We start from the raw sequence: 23,840 nt of genomic DNA, 5'->3' as shown, positions 1-23,840 counted from the left end.
CTGACCAGCGAACCTGCACAGATATTGGGAAAATAGGAGTGAAATAAGACATTTGTTTATATATATATATATATATATATATATATATATATATATATATATATATATATATATATATATATATATATATAGCTGTAATTCCCATTTTACAAACTCACAAAGCCAAGCATAGTGTTGAACAACCACATATTATAATTGCTTTAATAAACAATTTAGGCCTTAAACAATGAGAAAACAAGGGGAAAATACAAAGTTCTGAAACATCTGGTAAACCTTGAACAAAATGATAATTAGTAATAATGATTAAAAAAAAGCAAACAAAACAAAACCCAAGAACAACACCTTTCAGAATTTATGAGCAAGATGTTTTGTAAATAAAAGCACATAAAACAACAATCCCATTGTAAATAAAAAATAAAATAAGGACCAAAAAAATAAAGTTCAAAATGTCAACACTGGACTAATACCACTTTTTTTTTTAAAGATATTGAACAAGACGTCGCAACAGCATGTTTTCTTTTTTCTCATAACTATTTTAGGCCACTGTGGTGATCATAAGCAAATACACAGAGCTACTATTCCTTCAGATCAAAATATACAAACGCTTTACAAAACTATGACCAACCACTGAGGGAGGTGTACACTCAAACACTCAACTGATGAAAGAACTTCTCAGTGACAATGGTTATGAGACAAAGTAAATTCTCATAAAATAATACACTTGGAACAGATTTAATAGTTACGCTTCATTCTTTCATTATCCCTCCTAAAAAGTGTATACAAGATATTAAATGATGGTGTATATACAGTGTATGTGATGGGGTCATTCAGGTTAATACAGAAGGTTCTAGCAATAAACAGCTGCATAGATTCTTGAACACGACGGTCAGTTCCACAGGAAAAAAGGGAACGGTCCAAGGCAATGTCAGAGCAAGACGGGAAAATAAACCAGGAGCAGGGATAACCGACTTTAAACCCAGTTGAGGTCTACTTTCCTGCAGAGCTTTATTAGATTCTTAAGTAATACTGATACTGCCTCTTCAACCAAAGACTCAATGTAGAATTTGTTGTGGAAGATTATGAATCTCTGCAAGAAAGTACACTTTATGTCCAAATGTTTGTAGATTCACCTTCTAATTTCTGATGTCACATATTTTAAGGTGCACCCAGTTTGGGAACAAGCATTCGGCTGTCCATAAACAACAGGAAATCCTCACATTAAATGTTTCAAAATCAAGGCTAACAAACCCAGAAGTGAAGAAGCCGTTAGTGCAGCAGAGGGCAGTCCAACTCCCTATAAATAACCCACATTTGATCATAAAGTGTCGACCTCTATGTCTAAACTTGGTGACCACTTATCTAGGCCTAGCTCAACCACAGCCATCTCAAAGGGCCCATTTTACACACCGAGGTTAAGCCTAATCTTTGACTCGAGAACTTCAGATGATGATGATCAAGTACTAGCACTACAATTTAGTCCAAAACTAGGCTTAATCCATATCTGGCCCCTAATTCTGAAACAAAATCATCAGGTTGAATTCCAGATCCTCTAAACTTGTGCAGTCTGGCAATGGAACAGAAACAGGATTGGAGTCTCCAGCCTCTTTAACAAAGTTGCCGTCGTTCTCTGGCCGTGGCTCGGCCAGTACTGAGCCAAGGGTAAGACAGGTTTTCAAGCTACGTGTCAGCCATTAGGGAATGTGCCCTTAAACACTGGGCCAGTGGTCAAGCCTTGTGAGATGCATGATAACTCAGGAGCTTGGTGCAAAACAAAGTGTTTTTCTGTCTGGTGAATGAACACTGGGATTTCAATGAAATGGAAGGTGTGGAAGATGGTGGAGAAAACCCTCAATGGTGCTTATGTATTAGATTTCGACAGCTGAAAAGACCTACAATAACCTCTAACTAATTTTTTTTTTCCTTTTAATTATTATTGTGTTGTTTTCTAGCATGTTTATTACAGAAGCAAGCATGACAGAATTAACATCCCAGGGTTCCAGTACTGCAAATAAATTATTTTTACAAATGCAGTTTGTAAAAGCAAGATTTGCTTCCCCTACCCCCATTTTTCTTGCCTTGAACCAAAGGCAAACTCTGAGCATTGGCTGACCAAAGCAGTCTGTAGAGGAAAAATAACCAGTATATATAATCAATGGCAAATACACGAGAGAAAAAAGGGGGAAAAAAAAAGTACATCATGTACTATGTACAAAAAGTACATAGTACATGATACTTTTATAGTAAATATCAAGAACTTGCATATACCTCATTTAACAACATGGTTCACAAGCTTGTTTTGACATCTGTTTAAAAAAATACTCACTCTATATACTTCAGTCTAACCCACTTCACTCCCTCATCAAGCAACCAGGGGAGAGAGAGAGAGAGAGAAAAAAAAAAAACCACACAAACGACCCACTCATTTCTATTGACAATGTTAAAATGTTTATCATTTATATATATTTATATATATATCATTTTTTTGGGTGGGGGTTGGGGGAGGTGTTACACATATTTACAGGGAAAAATTAAAATGCAGTTGTTTCTTTCTCCCAACTGGAATAAGGACACAGAATGGCTTCCGACACAAGGCAGGTTAAATTTGTTGTGTTGCAGGTGCTGAGTAAGCAGTTTCACTTCTTCAGGAGCATCCTCGCAAAGTCCTCATTGGACAGGGACTTTGTTCCCTGGCCGTCGGTCATGCCATCCTGCTGTTTGGTCACCGTTCCATTCTCCGTTTTGGCCTCCGGGGTGTTCTGCCGGTGAAGGGAGCGAGGGAGCAAAGAAACCTGCGTGCGTCCTTTTCCTCGACTGAAACCAGACAATTCAAACTATTAGAAAATTTTGCTCCCAAAGTAAATGCATATCCACATGATTCTAGACATCTTTAGAATTTGTGAATCCATTCTATATACAAATGTTCAAATGCACAAACTTGGACAGTCTACAAAGAAAAGCATGAAATTAAATGGGATATTCAAGGTCATCATTCTCAAGGGCAAATGTACAGATTACAGATGAATAAAGTATTAAAATGAACAAAATTAACATGTTAACGCACACAGAACATTAACAAGTCCATTTTTAAAAGCTAAATAATAATTTTACAGAATTTGGCCACAACTTCCTCTCATAGTTCATTCTTATTATTGCACAGAGACATACTACTGGTTTTATTTAGCGATGTAAACACATACTCGCTCATGTTGATTTCAGAAGGCACACTACATGTAGACTGGACTATGTATTAAATATCATAATCAACTCTCTCTTACTAGAAACTATTAATATAAATATTACTCCACTGTGTTGATCTTACATCGATTCTTTTATATTTAAATTATCCATTATTATCTGCTTGAGTGTTAAGAAGGCACAATGCAAATAAATTATACATTTTTTTGCCATCAATTGGTGATTATTGGCGATTTTTTAAGTCACTCAACAGCCCTAGTATTAAAGAATCTAATCATGAATTTATAATGGTAATACACTGGACAGTGGGATAAAAATCACATCTCTCATTTTCTCTGTATCTGTAACCCCTTGACATAATGTGTCTGTTATGATACCGCTGATATTGTCACTGTGAAGGTGTTGCAGTACTCACGCTCCCTGCAGTTGTCGTGGCATCAAAGCTCCCAGCATCTGGCTGCCAGCCGGCCTGAATTCTGCCTTCCTAGCTGGTGGGTTGCTAATGGCGACCGAAATAGTATGGTTCTCTACCTTAGTCCTGTCCAACTTCAGAACAGCTTGGGATGCCTGCTCCTCATTCTCAAACTCCACATATGCCAGGCCCTGCAGAACAGAACAACAACATGGGTACAGTCAGGCCAGTATTAGACTGCTGTGGTTGGGTTTTGCTAAAGCTGTACTGTTGGTTTGATTTGTGCAGGGATGTCAGTTCATTTCAGGGACTGCATACGTCGAAGGACTTATTTATAGGAGCCAAATGAGTCCCAGTCAACCAATGTATCTCAGTACAAAATCCTTCTAGACCTCGCAAATAGTGGACTACAAAGCACAAACACTCCATAATAAACTTGACACAATCGACAACCCGACAGCCACTGAAAAGTAATGTAGGAATTAACAAAGATCTTTCTGTAATTTGTGCAGTGTTTTAATGACCTTTGATCTGCCAGAGCGGTTTGTAACCAGACGGACTGCTTTGATCGTTCCATGTTCTTTGCACAACTCCTCCAGGTTCTCGGTCGTGCAGTTGAAGGGTAGACCCGAGATGAAAATTTTATGCTTCTCCATTGATGTATTGTACTTGAAGACCTTTCAGAAAACAGACATTAAATAACAAATTTAAACAGTTTCATTATCATTTCAGTTGACTATTATTGGGGCAACATGTAGGTTCGAACAAGCAAACATACAAAAAAAAACTGCTTTAGGAGGAATCACTGACATGAACCAAAAAATACAATAAGGTAACACATCTTCCACTGGGCCCCATAAACGTCCTCCGAGAGAGAATAAAAAAAAGTACTTGGATTGCAAAGAGGATATGATAGACTTATGATCAATACTTAAAAGGTTGTAAGATATAGGGAATTATGGAATGTGCTGGAAAGGTTGCTTTATACAGGTAAGTTTCTTGAACTACTCTTTCCAGGATTATGCTGCTACTGTTACTTTTAAATGTTAGTGCTATTTTTAGCAAAAGGCAGTTTTGTTAAAAATCAAACTAAAAAATTTGTATTATTTGTCATTTCTTTACACACACACACACACACACACCAGGTACACAATATTGCCAAAAGTATTCATTCACCCATCCAAATCATTTAATTCAGGTGTTACAAACGTTTCCATGACCACATGTGCATAAAACCATAGGAGGCAACAAGTACAGTCATAAAATTTCCTTATAAAATGACCATAGTCCATATAAAATGATAGAGCGGGGTTAGTGGATGATGAGGCATATGGTGTGTAATCGCTACAGACCTCCAAACTTCATGTGGCCTTCAGATTAGCTCAAGAACAGTGTGTAGAGAGCTTGCTGTATCCAAGCCTAACATCACCAAGCGCATCAAAGCATCAGATGCAGTGGTGTAATGGTGTGGGGTTGTTTTTCAAGTGTTGGGCTCAGTTAGTTCCAGTGAAAGTAACTCTTAATGCTTCAGCATACCAAGAGATTTTGGAGAACTTCATGCTCCCTTTGTGGGAACAGTTTGGGGATGACCCCGTCCTTTTCCAACATGACTGAGCACCAGTGCACAAAGCAAGGTACATAAAAGACATGGATGAGCGAGTTCGGTGGGGTAGAACTTGACTGACCCACGCAAATTCTTGACTTCAACCAGACAGAACACCGTTGGGATAAATTAGGCCAGAGACTGTGAGCAAGACCTTATTGCTTCTGGAAGAATGGTCAAAAATTCCCATAAACATACTCATTAACCTTGTGGAAAGCAAGAGTTGAAGCTGTTATAGCTACGGGGTGGGCCGAGTATGGGATGTCACTCAAGTTCATATTTTTGTGAGGAGTGAATTCTTTTGGCAATATAGATTGTGTGTGTTCCTCAGGTTATATACAAAATGTTAGACACTGTATTTAGCAAGGAAAATATGCAAAGTAGCAAACAATCATACAAAATATGATGACAATAGTAAAACTAGTAATCAAAAATAAAAACTTGCTGCATATGCTACACCCACACACATACATTATATATATATATACACACACACACACACATATACATATATATATTAAACCTCAGAGCAGGAAACTCAGAAAACTACTTAAAATAAAATTCATTATATACCTTGAAGTCAGGATTTTTGCTTTTGTCCACACAAGGAGACACGAACATTGGCCTTCCGTCTACTTCCCGTCTGTCCAGCTTCAGAGCTTCATGAGCAGCCAGTTCATCCTCAAACTGTACATAGCAGTAGCCTCGGAATGCACCTTTGGGGGTAAATACTGGTCTCACTTGGAGGATGTTTCCACAGACCCCCAAAACAGCTTTAAGTTTACCCTCTGGATCCTCTAGATTAAAGGCCAAGTTACTGACAAACACGCTGTTGGAATCATTGCGCTGGTCAAGTGAAGCGTCCACAGTTTTATGGACCTTGGCTGTGGTGTCTGTTGCCACCTGCTGGTTCCTCCGGGGGACTGAAGGCTCTGTTTTGCGCGGTGGAGGAGCACGGCGTCCAAACAGGCTGCTCTCCGTCTCCATTTGCTCCTCAGCAGCTGTGAGGCTAAAATCACCCTCCCCCCGCAGCCTCTTATGTGCCACTTCTGAAAACACAATTATAATGGAAAATAAATATACAATATTGTGCAAAACCATTGCACAGCCTTCAGCAATTTATCAGGGTTTTGTTCAAATTGACAGTTTCACATTTGTTCAGACACACAGAGGTGCATTTTCTTTTGGAAGGATGAATACTCTCTCATGTAGACATCTCCAGTATGTATACTGCCTTCTCATAAACATCTTCCAAAAAAGCAATAAGACATGCAGTCTATAACTAGCCAAAAGCATAACTGATATTTCATTCATTAAAAATGAAACACCACATACAGACGGAAAGCTAAATTAACATGATGTTTGCATATAAAAAAATATATATTTTGAGTAAAATTAATGTATGAAACCGTGATGTGTTTAGTGATGAGAATGTACACTATGTACGCTATGAGAAAGTACACCAGTGTGAACATTTGTTAGAAGGCTCATTCCACATAGACTTCAACACTGTCTTTATATTCTTACCCGTTTCCTCTCCCCACTCATCTTCCCCATCATCCTCTGCCTTCCTTTTGTCTCCTGTTCGGTTCGTTTTCTGGCTCTTCTTCTGAGCTTTTTTTTCAGCCTTAGATTTCCGACGTTGCTCAGCTCTCTCCTCATCCTGCCGTGCCAACAGGGCTTCTTTCTCTGCTGCCTGTGCTCAAACATAGCTTTGGGTTAGACATAAAAGCACACATTTATATTAGACAGATGTGTCAATTACACTGTTAATTCAAAATGACTAAGAGTTTTCTGTAAAAGGGTCTTATTCTGTCGCTTTATGCTACAGTTCTAAATCTTTCTGGCGGGGCAATACTCCTAACAATCTCTAAATAGCTAAGATGGCTTGCTGCAAGTTGATGTGACAAACATGGCAGCAAATATAATCCTCCGAGTTTGTATCCCAGTGATGTTAATACAACATAGTTCTTAAAAGAACAATCATTCATTCATTCATTATCTGTAACTGCTTATCCAGTTCAGGGTCGCGGTGGGTCCAGAGCCTACCTGGAATCATTGGGCGCAAGGCAGGAATACACCCTGGAGGGGGGTCTTAAAAGAACACTAGGTTAAAATTGCAATTTTTCTGTTGAGGCTTCCCCTGCAAAGTGGAATTCACTTTTACAACACTGTCCTGAAATCAAGGAGGAGTGGGCAGAGGCAGTATTCTCTCAATTACAGGTCAGTGAAGCATAACAGTGATTTGGCAGCTGTTATATTATAAGGTAAAATACTACATAGTGTTCCTTTAATGTGACTGAAGAATGTGTAATGGGTTTAAACTAGGGAAAAAGTACCTGGCCATTTGTCTGTTTCACTTCATATTTTTGTTACTGTGCCATCAAGGCACATATGTAAATGACCCCTTTTCAAACTGGCTGTCCTGTATCGGACAGTTCACACAGGACAACTTCAATGTGAAGGCACAGAGCTAAAGAGCTCTCAGATATATGTGACAAAATAACTATATTAATTTCTGAAGGATTTTCCATAAAAAGACTAAATCTATCATTTAAAAGATGTGGAAAAACTTGCATGGCCCTCAGGCACAGAAACAACATCTGTTTTTATAAGACCCTTTAGGTAACACTATGCAATTACTAACTTTTCATTGAAAGATAATCCTCAGTATCTATCAGTCTCTCCTTCTTTCTTTTAATTGTACGGTAGATCAGTAACATGGACATAGCAATTACAGCTGCTTTAGTGAAGAGAGAAGAGGGAGAGAGATCTACATTAATCTTGGCTCCTGGCAGGATGGCTCATATAATCGAGCCAAGTCAACTCCTCTTATTTCCATTAGCTTAATAGGGCGGCTACGTACATTAGTTCTGATCACAGAACAAAAGTTCCTGAAGTTTTACTAGTGAGTTACTGAAAGGATATAGAGCTGCACAAGAATCTATATCCTGAAAGACTAAGGAGAAAAATGGTCCTGTTTTTAAACAGAATGTGGATGAAACACAACAGCAGCAAAGATATCATGCCTTAACTCTCTGCTCATTCACTCGATTCAGCCTGGATTCAGTCTTCTGCACAGCAGCATCCCAGTCCTCTAAAGAGCCTGTCAAAAAGTTAACAGTTGAGAACAGAAAAGAGAAAAAAAGAGAGAAGAAAAAGAATTATAAAGAAATTACACATTTTAATAGAGAATGCAAAAAAAAAAAAACCAGCCATAATCACAGAAAAAAGAGAATGCAAACAGGAGAGCAAAAAAAAAAACTGGTACCAAAAAAATTAAAGGCTGGATATTTAATTATTTTTCATCTTTCCCAGATGAACAGTCACGGGGTAATAATGGTCAAAAGCATCTTCAACATGTCAAAAAATAAATTGTGCACTTGGCTAATTAAACAGCAATCTGAAGTAGTGCAAGTAGAAGCTGAACTCACCCTCTACCCTCTCAAATGTGAGGAGGACTTCACACACATGCTCTGGGTAATCAGTTGTGCACTGAACTGCCCGGTGTAAAGCTTTCCTACAGTGTACCACGTCTCCATACGACCTGAGTGAACAGTGTTTAGGCACATTTTAACATTCAGAGTTGTACACGAGAGGAGAATAACATGTTGCTGTTCAAAACAAAACTTGCATCTCCATTTTTGTTGATTTTAGTTTACTGCATAATTTGAACACAGCTGTTGCCCTTCACATTGGGTGAAAATATCATAATAAATGGACCAAGAGAAATGCTTCAAAATTACTTAAAATAGAGTCTTCCACTGAAAATTAAGGTTTTTTCCTCTCCTTTTAAAGTACTGTTTTGTATTTCTTTTGACAGTGACGGTATAAAACCTCCAGTATCACACACCAATTGTCTTGGTTTATATGCTGTGTAAGTAAACACAAATTTAAACAATTGCAATTCCCACTGCATTACTTATGCCTTATCCCAAATTGCACACTACAAAGGGTATAAATACTGTATATTGAATTCTGTATCATTATAACAGGAACACTTCTTTAGTATAGAAAGTAAAGTGCAGTATGGTGTGGTAGAGACACAGCATTAATCAGCAAGTACAAGTTCAACCTTTATGATGGAAAATGCAAATAAGGAAGTGGTAAATAAATAATCACTGCATACATAAGTAGTGTATGTGTTTACTGTGTTTTACATAAGATATATGCTTGATCTGAGTCTGTTAACATATCGCCAAGAATGTCATTACCACAGAAATGCCTTAAAATAGTGATATTATTTTAGGGCCATATCGTCCACCCCTAGATCTGAACCACAAATTACTATTTATTGATATTAATCACTTTTTTTCCCAGCTACACTCTGAATTAACCAAACACTGACCTCAGACACACGCCCCTCTACAAACCAATCAAGACATCAAGATGCAGTCTTGTAGGTGATGAGTTCTTAAGTTCTTTAATGTGCTCGCTAAATTACAGCACAAAATTTAAACAAACGAAACTTTTGTAACAAAACACTAACTTTATGTCAGACCTTAGTCTGGACTTTTATGTGTGATATTGCATATAAAGGGGGAACTTTGGTAAATGTTCCATTGTAATATACATTTAAAATTATTTATTTTTTTATAAAGCTTTAATTTAGTGCACTTCCTGCCTTAATCAGAAAATCGCAAGACCTTAAAGCTTCACTGTTTTTCAACTTTAGTATTAAGAAATATGTTTGTTAATGTTTTTAAGAAGGGGTGGCACAGTGGTGCAGCAGGTAGTGTCGCAGTCACACAGCTCCAGGGGCCTGGAGGTTGTGGGTTCGATTCCCGCTCCGGGTGACTGTGAGGAGTTCTCCCTGTGTCTGCGTGGGTTTCCTCCCACAGTCCAAAAACACACGTTGGTAGGTGAATTGGCGACTCAAAAAAGTGTCCGTAGGTGTGAGTGTGTGTGTGTGTGTCTGTGTTGCCCTGTAAAGGACTGGGGCAACTGGCGCCCCCTCCAGGGTGTATTCCTGCCTTGTGCCCAAAGATTCCAGGTAGGTTCTGGACACACCGCGACTCTGAACTGGATAAGCGCTTACAGATAATGAATGAATTAATGTTTTTAAGAAGAAAAATCAAAGTCAAGTGCTTTTCAAAACTGCCATTGTTTGATACTCAAGATTACAGAAATTGGGGCTAGATGGCAAAATGTTGTATAGTCAGCTCCCATGAATGTTGTCTTTTTTTCAGACAGATTTGTTTGACCCAATGCCAAGATTGACCAGTATGGCAACTATGATTTTACAAATTTTCACAAGTAATATCACACTGACCTCTCTAGGTTGTAATACTCCAACCACATGTTGGCATATTTGGCGTTCCCTTTTGTCATGATACTATCCCACAATTCTCGTGCCTTCTGCATATTCTTACAGTGCAAGGCCTGTGGAAAAAAATACAATTAACAGAGAAGAGCTGTAAGTTACCAACATAAATGTTCAAATTACAAACTGGTTTTCTAAACACTAAACATTTTATTTTATAGGAGGAGCCTTAAAAGAACTTTCTATCCATCCATCCATTTTCCACCGCTTATCTGGGTCCAGGTCACGGGGGAAGCAGTCCGAGTAAAGAAACCCTGACCTCCCTCTCCCCAGCCATTGCTTCCAGCTCTTCCGGGGGTATATCGAGACGTTCCCAGGCCAGTCAAGACATGTAGTCGCCCCAGTGTGTTCTTGGTCTGCCCCGGGGCCTCCTCCCTGTAGGACATGCCCGGAACACCTCACCAGGAAGGCAACAAGGAGGCATCCGGACCAGTTGCCTGAACCACCTCAACTGGCTCCTCTCGACGTGGAGGAGCAGCAGATCCACTCCGAGTCTCTCCTGGATGTCCGAGCTCCTAACCCCGTCTCTAAGGGAGAGTCCAGACACCCTGCGGAAAAAATTTATTTCAATCGCTTGTACCCGCGACCTCGTTCTTTCGGTCATTACCCAAAGCTCGTGACCATAGGTGAGGGTTGGGACGTAGATTGAACGGTAAATCGAGAGCTTTGCTTTTCAGCTCAGCTCTCTCTTCACCACTTCAGACTGGTGCAGAGCCTGCATTACTGCTGACGCTGCACTGATCCGCCTGTCAATCTCCTGCTCCATCTTTCCCTCACTCATGAACAAGACCGAGGTATTTGAACTCCTCCACTTGAGGCAGGATCTCACTTCCAGCCTGGAGAGAGCACTCCACCCTTTTCCGATTGAGTATCATCGACTCTGACTTGGAGGTGCTGATCCTCATTCCAACCGCTTCACACTCGGCTGCAAACTGGTCCAACAAGAGCTGAAGGTCCCGGCTTGATGAAGACAACAAGACCACATCATCCGCAAAAAGCAGACATGGAATCCTGAGACCACCAAACTGGACACCTTCTGCAACTTGGCTATGCCGAGAAATTCTGCCCATAAACGTTAAGAACAGAAACTGTGACAACGGGCAGCCTTGACAGAGTCCACTTACTGCCAGCCATAAGAACCAGAATCCTGCTCTGTTTATACAGGGACTGGATGGCTCGTAGCAATGAGCCCAATACCCCACACTCCCAGAGCACCCCCCACAGAATATCTTGAGGGACACAGTCGAATGCCTTCTCCAGATCCACAAAACACATGTAGACTGGTTGAGCAAACTCCCAAGCTCCCTCCAGGATCCTAGTGAGGGTAAAGAGCTGGTCCTGTGTTCTACAACCGGGGCGGAATCCGCACTGTTCCTCCAAGGTTGAACCATCAGTCGGACTCTCTTCTCCAGTACCCCCACATAGACCTTACTGGAGAGGCTGAGGAGTGTGATCCCCCTATAGTTGGAACACAACCTCCAATCCCCCTTCTTAAAAAAGGGAACCACCACCCCAGTCTGCCAGTCCAGAGGCACTACCCCCGATGTCCACGCAATGTTGCAAAGATATGTCAGCCAGGACAGCCCCGCAAAATCCAGAGCCTTGAGGAACCCGGGGCAAACTTCATCCACCCCCAGGGCCCTACCGCCAAGGTGTTTTCCTACCACCTCGGCCACCTCAGCCCCAGTGATAGACGAGCTCTCCCCGGGGTCCCCAAACTCTACTTCCTCTGTAGAAGACGTGCTGGTGCGATTGAGAAGATCCTTGAAATATTCCTTCCACCGCCTAATGACGTTCCCAGTCAAGGTCAACAACTCCCCACCCCCACCATATACAGTGTTGGTGGAAAACCATTTTCCCCTCCTCAACCGCCTGATGGTTTGCCAGAAAGAGCTCGGAGCTGACCGAATGTAGTTTTCCATGTCCTCACGGAACTCCTCCCACACCAGAGTTTTTGCCTCAGCGAAAGCCGTTTGGCTTTTTGATACCTGTCAGCTGCCTCCGGAGTCCTCCAAGCCAACCAGGGTCGATAGGACCCTTTCTTCAGCTTGACAGCCTCCCTCACCTGGGGTGTCCACCAACGAGTGCGGGGATTGCGACCACGACAGGCACAGACAACCTTGCAGCCACAGCTCCGTTCAGCAGCTTCAACAATGGAGGTCCGGAACATGGCCCATTCGGACTCAATGTCACCATTCAGTCCAATAACTGAACACCACTCGGCCGGGGAACAGCCGGGCCGTTCCTCCCAATCACTCCCCTCCAGGTCTCACTGTCATTACCCACATGAGCGTTGAAGTCCCCCAGCAGAACAATGGAGTCCCCAGAATGAGTGCTCTCCAGCACCCCCTCTAGGGTCCCCAAGAAGACCTGTTACTGTGAACTGCTGGTGCATAAGCACAAACAACCGTCAGAGCCCTTTCCTCAACCCGAAGGCACAGGGAAATTACCCTCTCGTCCACCGGGTGTAAGCCTATGTCTAGCCTATGGGCGGCTCGGTGGCACAGCAGGTAGTGTCGTAGTCACACAGCTCCAGGGTCCTCCCACAGTCCAAATACAAACGTTGGTAGGTGGATTGGTGACTCAAAAGTGTCCGTAGGTGTGAGTGTGTGAGTGAATGTGTGTTTGTTTGTGTTGCCCTGTGAAGGACTGGCGCCCCCTCCAGGGTGTATTCCCGCCTTGCACCCTATGATTCCAGGTAAGTTCTGGACCCACCGCGACCCTGAACTGGATAAGTGGTTACAGATAATGAATGAATGGTCTAGCCTGACTGAACAGCTTTTTACACTCTCATGAGGATATTTGTCACAACTGTGAAATGCACTTTCTAAGGACTGCTGCTGACCTGTGTTAGCATGCTTCTTTGTGGTTGCTTAAATTAAGTCAGTGTTCTTTGGCATGCCTTAAGCTGGGTTTGCACTACATGACTTTTACCCCAATTTTAAATAATTTTGCCTCAAAATCGCATTTCAGACCAGTCACAGCATATCAAACATTTGATTGCCTTAGTCATCAGGAAGGCTTATGTGGATGTATATAAGAGAGTGATAGGTCTGTAACGTGAGCTTGAAGGGAGGTGGATCTGTGATGCCAGACCTCAATTTTGAGTCTTCCAGAAGCGTCCTGAACTTAATTCAGCGAAACACTGACAAACCTGATAACACCAGAGAAGAGCTAGCAAAGATGTGGTTGTTGGTAGGAATGCTGCCTTCCATTTTCCTTGTAAACTGGATATCTGAGCTGTGAATGACCTCACTCACTTGACTGTGTTCCAGTAAAACATTCAGAAAACCGTATACCAAAGTTTTCACTGTTAGCGATACCAGTTGATAACAGTGATTATATGAAGTGTTTTGCGCATTTAAACACCATGAAAACACATCCACATACAAAGGTTAGACAGCATTGTGTGTATGACTGATTCAATGAGACATAAATACTTAGCAGCACTAATAAAGACTGTAGGTATGTGGGCAGCCATCTTGGATTCTGAACTCAGGACTGGATCCCTGTCTTTCTGATTAGGAAATCAAACTTGTGGGGCAATTCCTGTTGAAATTTCCTACTTGAAACTCCAAAATCAGAATTCAAATGGAACCCAGCAGAAGAGAGTGAGCTGGGGCCTACATGAAGTTCTAACGTATATATTACATCTTATCCTGTGTATTTCAATTACAATGACAGCCTATTACAGAGCAATATTTAGTAACCAAAAATGCCAAGTATGCAAATGACATATCAAAAATTGGTCTATTCTTTAATCATCAACCTTCTTTAAATCCATGTTCAGCAAGCTGGTTTCAGACAGTGCTGGAGAGGCTTTGAATAAAGTTCAAAAAGCTATTACTAATGCATGAAAGTTTAACAATCCCCAATGACAATGATGGGAATGACACCTTTTATAGTGCCAATTAGGTTTTCTTTGTTTTAGCATTTTTGTTCCTTTAAGGCACTAAATGCTTATTTATAGTGGATATAGTCAGAAGAATACATGGTCTACTTATATTATGCTCACCTCTATTCTAGCCCAGATTTGCATTATTGTACAGGACAAATCACCACTTTCACTAAACCCTGAAAAAAAAAGAAAAAAAAAAAACACTGATTAACATTGCTTTTTGTGCAGGATTGACAATGTGATTACAGTCATTAAACACAAAGACTACTCTACATCAACAAAATCATTACTCATTCCATGGGAATTCATGTGGTTTGTCAGATAATTGACATTTTTGTCACTAGCAATGTCTGACACATGTTGTTAATAACAGGGAGATTTAGAAGTAGCAAGTACAGGGTAAATTAAATTAATTAATAAAAATAAAAAAAATAATAAAAAATAAAATAAAAACACTACTTGTATGGTCAAAACCCAATAAATATACTGTGCAACGTAGCAATAATTTATTTATCTAAAAGAGAACATAATTCTCTTTAAAATGTATCTATTAATAAAAAATTAATAAATTAATTTGTATGTTTTTACAAATATATATTTTTCTGCACACTCCTGGCAACGTGAAATTAAAACTTAAAGCCATCAACTTTCGGAAGGCAGACAGAATCAGAGTGCTAGAGGCATCACTTACTTTCTTCCACGTCTTGCTTTAAATATTCCAGACAGCGTGTGAAAGCTGCCCGCAGCTCCTCAAGCTCTCTACTCCCTTCTGCAACCAATTACCAATCAATAATTAATTACTGATTAATTAACTAATTATTATCAATAACTAAGATAAAAACAAAGTACATATTGTGTTTGGTGTAGCATAAAAGCATAACATTAATCCCCTTCATATTGCAGACTAGTAACAGATTCCCAGCTTAAGCAGGAAACCAAAGATATACTAAAGAAATCCCAAAATATTTAATAAATCTACACAGACAGTAGCAAAGCTCTGTAAAGATCATACCTTTGCTAAAGTCGACACGTCTTCTCAGGGAGTCCAGATAAGACTGCCAGATTTCCACATAATCCGTGGCCTGTATGAAGCCAGCATTCAAGGCCTTTTCAAACACGTCTGTGAAAAAGAAGGGAGAGATCACTATTCAGTAATATAAAAATCAGCACAAACATGTTTAAAGTTACAATCATTGTAAACAATAATAAAAACTGTCTATATTCATTATTAATAACTTATTTATAAAAGACGTAAATATTTAAAGTGCAAATACTTAACTTTCAGTCCACACAGCATTTACATTGGTGGAAGATATTTAATAAACAATTTAAAATGTATTTATTCATTCATTATTTATTTATAACTGCTTATCCAGTTCAGGGTCACAGTGTATCCAGAGCCTACCCAGAATCAGTGGACACAAGGCAGGAACACAGCCTGGATGTGGCGCCAGTCCACAAGACAATACACACTCAAATACCCATAAATATATTTAATACTCTTTTAATTCACCGATTACTGATTTAAAAAAAAAACACTGCTATTTGACAATCTTGTTTCGCAGAAATATCACAGTAAACAATGTAGAAAATAACTACAAATTTACTATTTTTGAAAGATCATACAGCACAATAACGACAGATATTCCAGTATACATTTTAATATAGTATTAGTACCTGATACGATATGATGCTCTGCCCCGTGCCTCTCCAGAGCCAATAGGTAGTTTTTCCACAAGCTCATGGTCCATGGGCAGTTCCGGACTGCCCGCTCATGACAGGACAACACCAAATCTTTGATCTTCAACTGACGATCCTGGAAAATAAGGGAATAATTTATCAACAGAGAATGGAACAGCAACACAGCAACAGCTACCAAACACTCAGGGAGGGTCTTCTTTTGCTGGAATGTGATGAGTATCTTTAAATAGTCACAACAAATTTTAAATTATTTTCTTGATTTTTTAAATTTTTTTTTTTATCATAAATGTTTTAAACATGAATAAATAATCACTAAGTACTTGTATTTGACTGAAATCATATTGTTCACAGTAATTCTGTTCAGTGATTTATATGCCCTGAACAACATATCCATCAAATGGTTTATCCAGGAAAATCTACATTCAGTGTGCATCAGTTTGATAACATTGGCTATCAATTACGTTCATTTTGTGTCTAATATCTGAAATGCTAAAAAAACAAGAAAGTAAATACTTGATTTGTATAGGTTTTCCATATTGTTATGAAAAATGTGTTGGTCTTAAACATTATACACTGCATGTTTCCATGGGAGGACTTGTCTTAAACTGGCTTTACTCTCTGCTGAATCCAAAATCTGTTGAGCAGCAAAATTAGTTTAATATTTTTTTGTTTTTTGTTTGCTTTTGTGCCTTTTTGTTTCTAACCTAAATAGCCACAGACTACTTCAGTAACTGACATCTTTGAATATGATTAAAATTCAGTGACTGTTGGCCACTTTCCAAAATGTCCAACAAAGCTCAGCTTGCTCAGAAACACTCCTGATTTTTGTTTCACTCAAAAATGTAAAATTATAAATATAATTGTTGAGATTTAACTGAATAAGCATGCATTTTTCACTGCTGTAAAGCTACTAAAAGAAGAAATTGTAGTAATAACATAGACATTTTAACAATTTCCTACTAGCCCTGCATTCATGCTCAATGATTCAAGAGTGGGTGACTCAGCGAGGAGCTATAAGCGGGCTGCACAAGCTGACAACATCAGTCCAAGCTGCAGTATGAGGTCATTAACCAGTAATATAGCTGTTCAGTGTATCAGATAAAAATAAATTATTCATTTTAAAAATTTGTTAATTAAATTATTAATATGCTGAACATCAATTTGGTTGCAAAAAAATGTTTTATATGAGTATAATAATCTAGCATGTAGCAACTACAAAAGTTTTAAATAAATAGGAAGCTACAAATCTGTAAATAAATAGTACAGTAAAAGTTGTAAAAATAAAATAAAATTGAATGTTCAGTTTAAATGCATCTCATTATCTCATTTACTCCCCATACACTGACAATAATCTTGTTTGGATGTAGGGCTGAATGATATGGCTAAAATGTATATTAATATTTTTTTGACAATACGATATAAAATTCCAATGTTGATATAAACAAAAAGGACACAGAAAAACAAGAAACATGACATCACTGACAAACATAATTCTCTTGGCTTTATGAAGATTAATATTTATACTAACTTTGAAATCAAGTGTGCTGAACTGATGGCAGTGCTGTGTAATGACCGTCAATCAGTGACTGATGCTATAAATAATATATTGAAATATTAAAAATGTGTTTAAGAAACATATCATTGTTACTGAAAAAGTCATATATATATATACATATATATATATATATATATATATATATATATATATATATATATATATATATAAAAATGATATTGTATTATTGTCCAGCCCCATTTTGATGTCTAGTTTTTGTGATGTGACATAACTAACACTTTTACAGTGACACGAACCATATTCAAAGATATATCACATATATCATATCATTCTTAAAAGGTACTGTCTAAAAACATACCAATTAAACCTTAGGGTCAACAGATTTCTGTAATATGGTCTTGTACAACTGAACCTCATGAATGACATTAGTGGACCACAGAAGGGGTCAACAGCAGGGCTCTAGAGTGTGACCAATTGGCATACACATTGCATAGGGCCCCGCAAATTAACAAATGTCCCCTCGTCTCAAGTTAGGAAGAGTTTGTGTATCATCAAAAGTTTGTCTAGAGCCCTGGACAGGTGTGGTTCCTTTAAAATATTGCACTTATCTTTTGCTTGGTATTGTAACTCTCTGTGCAGAGCAGTGCAGACCATTTTTATTTGAGTGTTCTTCATTCGACAAAACACTTCATTAAAATCTGAGCAATAACGGGTGAAACCATTACACAAAAGCTTAAATGAGATTAAAGGTAAAAAGGGCATATAATTCGGTTAAGCGGAACTGCCATCAATTTAATCACCTTGCAGAGTACAAGCAGGCAACATTGGATTTAATTACATCACATTTGCTCTTATTGCAGCAAATCAGACATTTAAGGAGCATTCTGAATAAAAGTTAAAAAGGCAGAATGAAGCACAAGGATAAATGCTGTGATACAAATCAGGCTTCAATGCATAAGTCAATTGCATTTGTCTCTGCACAGAATGGAAGAAACCCTAGTAAAAGATTGAGCTGATATAATGTGGGAAGGTTTTCTCTCCTCCTCCCATACCTCGCTCTGTGTGAGGTGTTTTCTCACTCTATGTGGTAAAGTGTTCCCCCTCCTTTCCACCTCTAGCCGTCTTCTCCATCATCCCTCCCACCACCTTTGTTTTTCTTTCTCCCCATCTGTGTTAAAGCCTCTAATGGACTCTCAAATATATTGAGGTTGCTCTGCTGTGTGGCTTGTGCATCTCATTACCATCTCATTAAAACACTGGCGAATAAATTAAGCAAGCTGAAGCAGACAGCACACATGTAAATTGTATAAGCAGAGTGTTGTATAGCATTTGTGTGTCTGCCCATTGCTGCCTAATAAAAATGGAAAAGGTGTCTCAGCAAGACCTTGGATAAACATTATAAACAGCTTCAAATGAATTGGCAACAATTCTACAGCCAGTGAAACTACCATGAAAGGGTGGAACACCATCCTTCCAAAAGTTATTTCTTCAGTTGAAGTTTTAATGATGGTGGTGGTGAACACTGGTGTAAAATTGGTTAACCTGGTAAATTTCTGGTCATAGCGTATGATATACATACTTAAATCGCTTATGCACAATGAATGGGATATTGTCATACTGGAAGATTGCTTCCAGTATGACAATATCCTGTCCATAGTGCATAAAGCTCAAAGATGTAAATTTGTCTTTGTAATAAGGGGTTTATGCACTACAGTACTGCTATACTCTATCTCTCTCCATTTAGCTGTGGATTGGCTGTTCTGGCTGGTAGTCGCATCACATCCTACACTGACATTCTCAGGCTCCTGAGTAACAGCTGTTCATCTGGTTTTGTTGTTTCTCCTCACATACTGTCCTAAAAGCATCATAGCAACCAAACTGATATTTTCAACTGAATTTTATAGCTATATTTATAGATTCTTTTTCCTTAAATGCAACTGTCATGTTAGTAACAATATTCATCGAACCAATGGACTCTTCAAATGTATTGTCTTCGAATAATGAACATTTATTCAAAATCAATCAGCTTTCCTTCCTAACATCTTAAAAATACTGAAGAAATTTTAAGTTCAAGTGGCAAGTTCAGCAATTTTATATACACATCAAAAGAGCACGGTAGGGTTTTAGTTGCTTAAATGTATCATGAGCACATGCAAAACAATGAATAACTTAATAAATTGGGACACGTAAAATAAACAAAACAATTAATATATAAAAACCCCAAGCTTATCTCACATAGCTAAAAGATTCTCACGATTCAACTTGTTTTTGGGAAAAACGGACCTAGAATTCTCCATGCCAAAGATGGAACATTGAAAGGGTTAAAATCTAAAATCTGTCATATTAGGGAAGTGCATCAGAGTCCACAGCATGGGGCCTCCAAATTCTTTGGACTGTAGAGTTACATCAAATTAAAAAAATGTTTTTAATTTACAAAATACAATGAAGCTTCGCATATCATTTTCTTTATATCCTGGTCAGTCCATTAAAGGTCCCTGAGAATAAACTTAGACATAGATTCTTGTTTGAAACAAAATATCCCAAAATTTATAGAAACAATTTTGTAGCTTAAAGATCAAGTGCATCTTTGACTACTTTGGAAACTGGGAAAATGTGTGTATTGATTTATCAATTAACTACTCATCAATCAAATAAAAAATATATATATATATATATATATATATATATATATATATATATATATATATATATATATATATATATATATATATAAATAGAGAGAGAGAGAGAGAGAGAGAGAGAGAGATCTATATCTATCTCTGGGTCCAAGCCTCCTACTCAAAATTAAAAGATTATTCAACCTTACTTGTTACTTAGATACTTACAAAACAGTGTCTGACATGGGTTTTGATAACAATCTTAGTTGGAACTCACCAGATAGGTAGTGTATTTGGCCCAGAGATCTGGCACTAGGCAGTTTTCTGCCAGCGCTCTCTCAAAAACAATTTGAACTCGAGCGGGGTCTCCCTCCTTCATCTCATAGTGGATGTAACTCTGATACTCTGCCAGCTTTGGTGGCTCTGACACCAACTGAAACACGCAAAGATACAATTTTTAAAATCAAATTACTGAACAGCTGGAAAAATTAAGATGTTCTTAAATTGTTACAATATACAAAACCAAAAGTTCTGAACTCTAATCAATACATTATTCATATTCAAAGCACTGAACATAACTTAATCTGAAAACATGTAACTGGAGATTTAAAAGAGGTGCATAAATGAAAGATTCCAAGTTCTTAATAATGAAATAAAATCAAACACTGAAAATTTTAAAATAACAAAAAAAAAAGTAAATGTTTTATAAATCAGATAAATATGATTTTCACTTAAGAGAATTCGAGAACCTGAGATAAAAATTAAATATGTGATTGTCGCCTGTAAAAAATGTTCTACCGAACACACACAAATTTTGATTTCTAGTATTGGGTGCTGTTGTTACCAAAGCCTCCTCATACAGCCGTCTCTTCTCCAACTGCTGAAGAGCTTGTTTGTAGTGCTGTGTGACCATCTCTGACACACCCTCATCTGTCCAATCAGCATATTCTGCATACGTGCCTTCCATATCTAAACAGAAATATTCAAATAATCCAAAGTTTACCTATTATTAGCTGCATTACTGTTCCTCTACCTCATTCAAAAAAATAAAACCTGGCAACAGGAGTATTAAATCACGGCTAATACATTTCTAAATGTTACATTTTGTTTTGATTTTATTAGATTTTTCTTTTTTTTTTTTTTATGCTGCGTTAGTGTTTATCATTCGAGAGGTTTATTTAAAAAAAAAAAAAAAACATTTAAGGGAAACATGAGCCAAACTGCTCCCGAAGTCTAATCTGTGCTTTGGCTCCAGTGGAGGAGAGAAGCAGAGCTTTCTAGCTTAACCAACTGTGTCTCCAGTGCCACAGAGGAGAAAGACAGCAATGAGACAAAACAAGGAGAGTAGAGAGTGAAGGAAAGCAACACAGTATAAATGAGAAAAAAGAAAACAAAAATATGAGAGAGAGAGGGTGTAAACGGGAAAGAAGATGAGGGGGGAAAACAGAAGAAAACTAAGTGAAAGATTGAATAAAATGGAGACAAGAAGGGTAAAAAATGTAACATATTTTGAGACAAATTCAGAGAGAGACACACAAGAAAGACCTGAGAAAGAAAAAAAAAGCTGAGGTAAAACTGCATGAAGAGAAAGCAAATAAAACACAAGGAAGAGAGAAAGCAAAATGGGGAAAAATGGTAAAAAGAAAGGAAAGGGAGAGTATGACTGCGTGTTTGTGTGTGTGAGAACGCCAGCAAGAGGGAGAGGCGAACACAGCCAGACCATCTGGTGTGGCGCAGGTGGAGCTGGTGGCTCTTGGCTCGGGCTGTGATGGAGGAGACTCTGATGTCTGTAAACACCTGATAGCACACGTCTGTAAGCAGCTCTGTATGAGACACAAGCAAAGTGAGCCAAGACTATACACTTCTGATGTCCTTACAAAGCTCACTAAACAAGGGGGAAAGGAGGAAAATTTAAATACATTTTTTTATATCTCTTCCTCTGTTTTTGTTTTCCCCTACATTCTCTTTTCCACTTCCTTTCATGCCAATTCTGTGATTATGCATCACTGGACAAGATGTGTCCAATATATGAGAGAGAGAGAGAGAGAGAGAGAGAGACTGATGGTATGATTAGACCTGCATCACTTGGAACAGAATAAAACATTTTAACAAAAATTGACAGCTTATTTTTACTCCTGGCATAATAAATAACTGATGATATTACATAGTACTTGGCTAAAGATGCTTTTGATAATTACAGTGCCAGCAAAAATGATTTTTGCATATCATATCTGTCCATTTAAAAACATGTATCTCCCAAAATAGTAACTTAAAAGAAAGTAAAGAGCTTCTTAACTTTCAATGGAAGTGAATGTAAAAAGATTTTATTTCAAGTAATTTTGGAGCATTTCTACTGGTTTATTCATTATGTTACATGATGTGAAGGACATACGTTGAGTTCCAGTAATGTAGTAAACTAAAAATCAACAAAAATGGAGATACACGTTTTTAAAAAGACAGCGCCGATGTATTTAATAAAAAGAGTCAAAAATAAAAGCATGTAAGAGCAAAGCATCCATACATGAGCTTGACAACTGACTTCATATTCAATAAATGTTAATGCAAAAGTACTGTTTCCCTGCGAAACACACTAGAGAAAGCGTAACTTTGGGTTTGCAATATGCTTTGACTAACCAGGGGTTGCACGAAAAACAGCTGTGTGTGTTACCACATACAATGCAACAAATATGATCAAAGAACCTGAATTGAATAGCTCAGAAGACAGAGTTATTTTGGTATTTGATGTATTTTCAGATAGAGAACCGTGATAGAATATTTCCGTGCAGACCACGACTGCAGAAATCTGATTAAGAATAGATTATTAAGCGCATGTAAACTCAATCAGTGATTTGGGACTCCATCTTACTACTGCGAAGTACCAACCTAAAATATTATTTTAAAAAAAATAAATAAATTTTGCATAGTGAACTCACATTTTGTTATTCATATTGTCTGAAATAACATGCCAGAAGCAAAACTCTCATTTCATTTCATGTGCTGTGGAATGAATGGTGTAATGATGTAAATGACATAAAATAAGAGAATAAAACAAACAAAAAAAATTAGAAAGTTTGAAAAGAGTGAAGCAGAAAGAAAATGGGGAAAAAAGAGAAAATGAAAGCAGGAGGGATACAAACCAAAGGGAGGATACTCCTCAATTACTATAACAAAAGTAAGAGACTGAGAAAGAAAAGCAGAAACCCACTCCTCACCCATCAGAGGGATGGCCAGCTGGCGTCTGAAGAGCGTGTGGATTCTCTCGAGCTGAGCGTTCAGCTGCTCCTGCTGCTCGGGACTCGCTACACTGCCGGGAGGAGGCTGCAACACAAACCATATACAAGATGTTCAAGACATCCATAAAAATATACTCTTCATTTACCCACAACATATCTACTACATAAATAATAATATGCTTACTACTCTCTCCCAATGTACTATAGATATATATATATATATATATATATATATATATATATATATATATATATATATATATATATATATATATATATATATATATATACACACACACACACACACACACACACTATATACATATATATATATTCCTAAC

The 23,840-nt window shown here is 38.1% G+C and overlaps 1 protein-coding gene across 1 annotated transcript in view; it reads right to left on the bottom strand.

Annotated features, from left to right (window-relative positions):
• Nucleotides 1–221: 221 nt before the first annotated feature.
• Nucleotides 222–23,840, bottom strand: part of LOC136678355 (squamous cell carcinoma antigen recognized by T-cells 3-like) — a 36,217-nt gene continuing 12,598 nt past the window's right edge. The window contains exons 5-19 of the mRNA XM_066656386.1: nt 23,479–23,584; nt 21,111–21,235; nt 20,544–20,699; nt 16,109–16,247; nt 15,444–15,551; nt 15,123–15,200; nt 14,549–14,607; nt 10,483–10,592; nt 8,645–8,757; nt 8,240–8,316; nt 6,738–6,906; nt 5,784–6,259; nt 4,132–4,284; nt 3,611–3,798; nt 222–2,811 (exon numbers count right to left, since the gene is read on the bottom strand). Of these exons, the coding sequence (XP_066512483.1) occupies nt 2,634–2,811; nt 3,611–3,798; nt 4,132–4,284; nt 5,784–6,259; nt 6,738–6,906; nt 8,240–8,316; nt 8,645–8,757; nt 10,483–10,592; nt 14,549–14,607; nt 15,123–15,200; nt 15,444–15,551; nt 16,109–16,247; nt 20,544–20,699; nt 21,111–21,235; nt 23,479–23,584 (2,235 nt within the window). The 3' untranslated portion in view covers nt 222–2,633. The remainder of the gene's footprint in view (nt 2,812–3,610; nt 3,799–4,131; nt 4,285–5,783; nt 6,260–6,737; nt 6,907–8,239; nt 8,317–8,644; nt 8,758–10,482; nt 10,593–14,548; nt 14,608–15,122; nt 15,201–15,443; nt 15,552–16,108; nt 16,248–20,543; nt 20,700–21,110; nt 21,236–23,478; nt 23,585–23,840) is intronic.

This window comes from Hoplias malabaricus, chromosome Y (assembly GCF_029633855.1).
Source record: "Hoplias malabaricus isolate fHopMal1 chromosome Y, fHopMal1.hap1, whole genome shotgun sequence".
NCBI lineage: Eukaryota > Metazoa > Chordata > Actinopteri > Characiformes > Erythrinidae > Hoplias > Hoplias malabaricus.
This window is presented reverse-complemented; position numbering and strand designations above follow the sequence as displayed.